This window comes from Terrapene carolina, unplaced genomic scaffold, assembly GCF_002925995.2.
Source record: "Terrapene carolina triunguis isolate 2854851 unplaced genomic scaffold, T_m_triunguis-2.0 Scaffold20463, whole genome shotgun sequence".
In the NCBI taxonomy this organism is placed as follows: domain Eukaryota; kingdom Metazoa; phylum Chordata; order Testudines; family Emydidae; genus Terrapene; species Terrapene triunguis.
In genome coordinates, this window is record NW_020684814.1 from 1 (window position 1) to 5,041 (window position 5,041).

Here is a 5,041-nt window from a genome sequence, read left to right on the forward strand (position 1 = left end):
CTTTCCCCTCCTCTGGTCATTACCTTTGACCGAGTTTGGCAGAGAATCGTGTTGTTCAGGCTTTAGGCCTGCCCTACTCTGTGTAAAGGCCATCAGCATAACAGATCTCTGTTGGAGGGTTTATTTCGGGGCCCACAGATTCAAAGCTCTGGCTATCAAAAAGAAGGCCCCCCTGCTCTATTTCCCCACAAAAGAGACAGTCCCTGCCTGGCACGAGCTTCCAGTCAAATAAAATCTGGGACAATGGACAAAGAATTCAGACCCCAGGAGGCTCTGTTGATTTTTACAGAGATGCTGGCCGGAGCCGGCTGGAAAAACGGGTCACTGGGGTTTTTTTGTGGACCATTTTGCTGTAATTTGTTTCGAGGAAAGGAAGGTTTTCCATTTTGGAGGGCGGGATGAGCATTCAAAACGACCTTGCCAGATTGGTCTCCAGTCAACGAGATGAAACTCAGTCAAGACAAGTGCAAAGTCCGACACTCAGGAAGGCAAAAATATCAGATGCACCCCTACCCAATGGGGCATCACTGGCTAGGGGGTCGTACCGCTGACAAGGATCTGGGGGTGATCGTGGATCACAAATTGAACAGGTGCCAACCATGTGACACAGTTGCAAAAAAGGCTAACCCCATTCTGGGGTGTAGTAATGGGTATGTCGTATAGGACAGGGATTCTCAACCTTTTTCATTCTGAGCCCCCCACCCCCAACATGCTAGAAAAACTCCACGGCCCAGCTGTGCCACCACAACTGTTTTTCTGCATATAAAAGCCAGGCCTGGCGTTAAGGGGTAGCAAGCCGGGCAATTGCCACAGTGGGCACCGCGAAGCTAAATTGCTCAGGCTTCAGCTTCAGCCCCAGGGATTGTAGCTCCTGGCCTGTGCTGCCACATTTCACCACTAGAGGCCACTCTAAGACTAATCGACTTCTTGACGGCCCCGCCCACTAGAGTTGAAATTTCCTCCCACAAAAGCAATTAAAAATTTCCAAAGACTTTGGTCTCCAGTTTGTTTTATTAAGCGGAACAATATAAAGGGGAAGCGAATCCAGGCGGGAGCCCAGAGCCCCTGGGAGGGAAGAGCGGCTGCAGAGAGGGGCAGACACAGGCAGCAGGAACCATAGGCGCCGACTTCTGCTCCCATCAGAGGGTGCTCGACCTCCCTCTGCCCCTGGCCCCACCCCGCCCCCTCCCACTCCTGCCCCACCCCAATTCCAACCACTTCCCCAAAGTCCCTGCCCCAACTCTGCCCCCTCCCTTTCCCTATTCCGACTCCTTCCCCAAATCCTCTCCCCAGCCCCACCTCTTCCCCGCCTCCTCCCCTGAGCGGGTCACATTCCCGCTTCTCCCCCCTCCCTACCGGAGCTTGATACGCTGCCAAACAGCTGTTTGGCAGCGGCAAGGCGGGAAGTGCTGGGAGGTAGGCGGAGGAGCGGGGATGCAGCGCGCTCAGAGGAGGAGGAGGAGGAGGTGGAGCAGGGCGGGGGAGCGGGGAGGTAGGTGGAGGAGTGAGGACACGGCACGCTCAGGGGAGGAGGAGGTGAGGTGAGGTGGGGCGGGGGGAGGGGAGCTTGGCTGTCGGACGTTGCAGAGCCCCCACTAATTTTTCCCTGTGGGTGCTCCAGCCCCGGAGCACCGATGGAGTCGGCGCCTATGAGCAGAGGTGTTACTGAGTGCAGTTCGGCCATTGCACTGGGTGGGCAATCAGGAGAGAAGCGTTAGCAGGAGGAGCCCAGTGAGGGTGGGAGGGAGGAGCCCGGCTGGTCCCAGAGCTGTGCTGGCTGCGCTGGTGGCCGCTGTGCATTTGGCTGTGGTTAGATCTCCACTGAACCCTGCAAAGGTCACAGACCCTGCTTCTATCTGGGTGCAGACAGACTCGGTAGCGCAGCCCTTCATGACGGTCTTCCTGGCAGTTCCACCTGTGGGCGAGGGGGAGAAGGAGATGGTCAGTCTGAGGGGCGCAGCTCCACTCCTTGAGCCAGACGAGGACACAACCACCTGCCCCCTTCTCAGCTCTGCTCCTGTGAGCCCTGCCTAGGCCCCCCACCGCCTCCATCTTCCCTTTGGCTCTGCTCCGCCCAGCATGTGTGGCCCTGAACGGCCTCCCCCTTCTCCTTTACTGTGACACGGACTCACTGTATGTCCTTGAACAAGTTACTTGCAGCCCGGATCTAGAGCCCACCCATGACACCCGGATTGGATCAGGCCTGTATGAGACCGCTGTTCGTCTAGCAGAGCAGCAGCTCCCTGTTGGTGGCAGAGTGGGATCTGAAGGAAGGGTGGCTTCGTAGTGCGTTAAGGCACCATGATGGGACTCTGCAAAACAGGGGTCAGTTCCCCAGCCCTGCCACAGCCTTCCTGTGCGACCTTGGACAAGTCACGGCAGTGCTCTGTGCCTCAGTTTCCCCATCTTTAAAATGGGGAGAAAGTTCCCCACTACACCTATTGAAATTGCAGGCTCTTTGGGGTCTGGACTATATCTCCCTATGAGACTTTTAGTGCCCAGCGCAACACGGATCCCTGATCTTCGCTGGGGTTCTGTTCAGTGCCCGGCATGACAGGGGCTCCCAGGACTAAACCAGCCCCTACCACGAAGAGTTTACAGGCGAAACTATACACAGGCAACAGATGGGAGAAGCACCAGAGGCACAGGGAGGGGAAGACACTGGCCCAAGGTCACACCGGGGGCCAGCGCTGGGAACAGAACCCAGGAGTCCTGATCTGCTGCCGAAACCTTTCCCTAGCAGCCCCCACCCAGCGTCTCGCTTCTGCCCTATGAGAGGTGGGGGCACAACAAAGGAAAATAACCCCAGAATAAATGAACAGAAGTGACCTGATGTTAGGGTCCCGGCGATCTCGACACAGTGGGTCTCGACTCCAGTACAATTGATGGTCTCTTCACGGCAGTGCTCAGAGGACAGAGAGTAGCAGCCACGGCAGCGCCGGCCGTTGGGTTCGGTCTTAGCTGGGGGCACTGGGAAGAAGTGGAGCAAACGCAGTCAGCTCGGGGGACGAGCCCCAGGAGGCGTCGGGGCAGGGAGAGCAGCTGGGGGCTGCACAGCTCAGCCCTGGGCTCCCCCTGCAGGGGGAGCTGTAGCTCTGGGGACGCCGGGGGCAGCAGGGGCCGGGGAGAGGTTTGCAGCAGGGAGCCCCGGACCCCGCCCCGGGTGGGGTCAGCTGGGTTCACACCTGGGGGCAGCCTAAAGCCCCGCCCACTAAACTCCACCCAGCCAGGGGCTCAGTGTTATTCCATGGGGCGCCCCCTGCAGGGTGGGAGGACCAGGCTCCGGAAGTTAATGTGGGGCAGGTTCCTGGCAGCAGGAGGTGCAGGGGATGGTGGAGAAGAGGTGGAGCTGGGGAGATGTACCTGAAATGGGAGACGGTGTGCAGGCATCCCCCTGGCAGCAGGTGAAGCTCGACCTTCTTGTCTTTCCCATCCCAAAGTTCATAGGGAAGGGGGTGTCTTTACATTGGCTGGATGTCGCACAGCCCATGATAATGCTCTGGGTCTTCTCTCCAACTGCACAGGAGGACAAGTCCGAGATTTAGTCCCCTTGCACTCCCACCCCATCAACGCCCTCTTCACAACGACACCCATATGCCATTAGCCTTCCTCTCTCTACCCATGGCACAGAGAGGGGAAGTGACTCCCCCGACTTCCCACGGGGCTACACTAAGTTTTCAGCACCTAAATCCAGCATTTAGATCCTCCAGCTCCCCACTCAGCTGCTGCCTAACCCCGGGGGCCCCGAATCTCCTGAGACACCCACCCTGGAGCCAGGGGGCCAGGCACGACCGTAGGAGGGGAGAGATCTGGGCTGAAGACCTCAACCCGATTCAGGCCGAGTGGGGATTTGAACTTGTCTCCCTCAGGGTCCAGCTGAGCCCCTAGCTGCTGGGGTCTCCTGGCAGCCCCTCCTCCACAGCCGTCATTCGCAAAGGCTGACCCGGTCCTGACCCCGGATTCCCGGCAAGGGGTTCCCGGCTGTGGATCCCAAGCAGAGCTGGGCGCCTCCATTCAGCCCAGACTTAGGGGCTTAACTCCGGGCGAGGGGCGGGGCTTAAGCCACACCCCTTTCCTCAGCATTTCCTATTGGCTGGTTTAGGCAGGTGTCTGCTCTGCATGCTGGCTCTGGCAGATCCCATCCTCAGGTGCCTCCCTCACCCCATGCACCGTACAGGGAGCCGGGCCCCGACCCACTGGCTGGCGAGTCGCCTGGGGGTTCGGCATCGCAATGCTGAGCCGAAGGCCCCGTTGGGGAGCTAGCCACAGGGTGTGGCATAGAACCCAGGCGTCCTGGCTCCTTACCCGCTGCTCAGACCCACCCACCCCATGCCCTTCCCAGAGCTGGGACTAGGAGAGGACCCAGGCGTCCTGGCTCCCCAGCCTGTTCCCTGGCCCAGGTTGGGTGGGGTCTAGGGTTACCATCCATCCGTATTTCCCCGGACATGTCCGGCTTTTTCGTCTTTAAATAGCCGTCCGGGAGGAATTGGTAACAATGTTAAAAGGTCCGGGATTTTCCCACCTCCCATCCCTCCCTCCCTCCCTTCCATGCAGAGTGCGGCGTGGCTGATTGGGCGGCTGGGCCTGATTGAGTCGCTCCCATTGGCCTCCAGCAGCCAGAGCCCCCCCCTGCTCACTCTGCGGGGGAGGCGTGTTTTGCCTCCAGGTGGAGGAGCCAGCATCTGACCGGCATGGGCATGGTAAGGGGAGTCCCGGGGGGCAGTCAGGGAACAGGGGGAGGGTTGGATGGGTCCCTGGCCTCCACCTGCCATCCCCACTCCGCGCGTCCTCCCCCCCCCACCTCTCCCATGCCTGCTTGTGCTGCTGGAGTAGCACATTCCTACGCCCTCCCGGCAGCAACTGCTGTCTGGGGTCCTAGTGCCCCCCATCCACTAATGGCAAAGCAGGCTGCCCTTACCCTGCTCTTCCACCCTAGCCCTGAGCCTCTCCAATGCCCCAAACCCCTCAACCCCAGCCCCAACCCTCATCCCCCCGCACCCTAATCCTCTGCCCCAGCCCTGAGCCCCCTCCTGCATCATGA

General features: G+C 59.6%; 1 protein-coding gene across 1 annotated transcript; it reads right to left on the bottom strand.

Annotated features, from left to right (window-relative positions):
• Window positions 1-1,700: 1,700 nt before the first annotated feature.
• On the bottom strand, window positions 1,701-3,516 carry LOC112124285 (phospholipase A2 inhibitor and Ly6/PLAUR domain-containing protein-like; the record flags this gene model as incomplete). Its single annotated transcript, XM_024222800.3, has 3 exons — window positions 1,701-1,915; window positions 2,830-2,970; window positions 3,364-3,516. Coding segments are annotated over 3 exons (509 nt in total), but the record flags the coding sequence as incomplete, so codon positions are not given.
• Window positions 3,517-5,041: the final 1,525 nt, after the last annotated feature.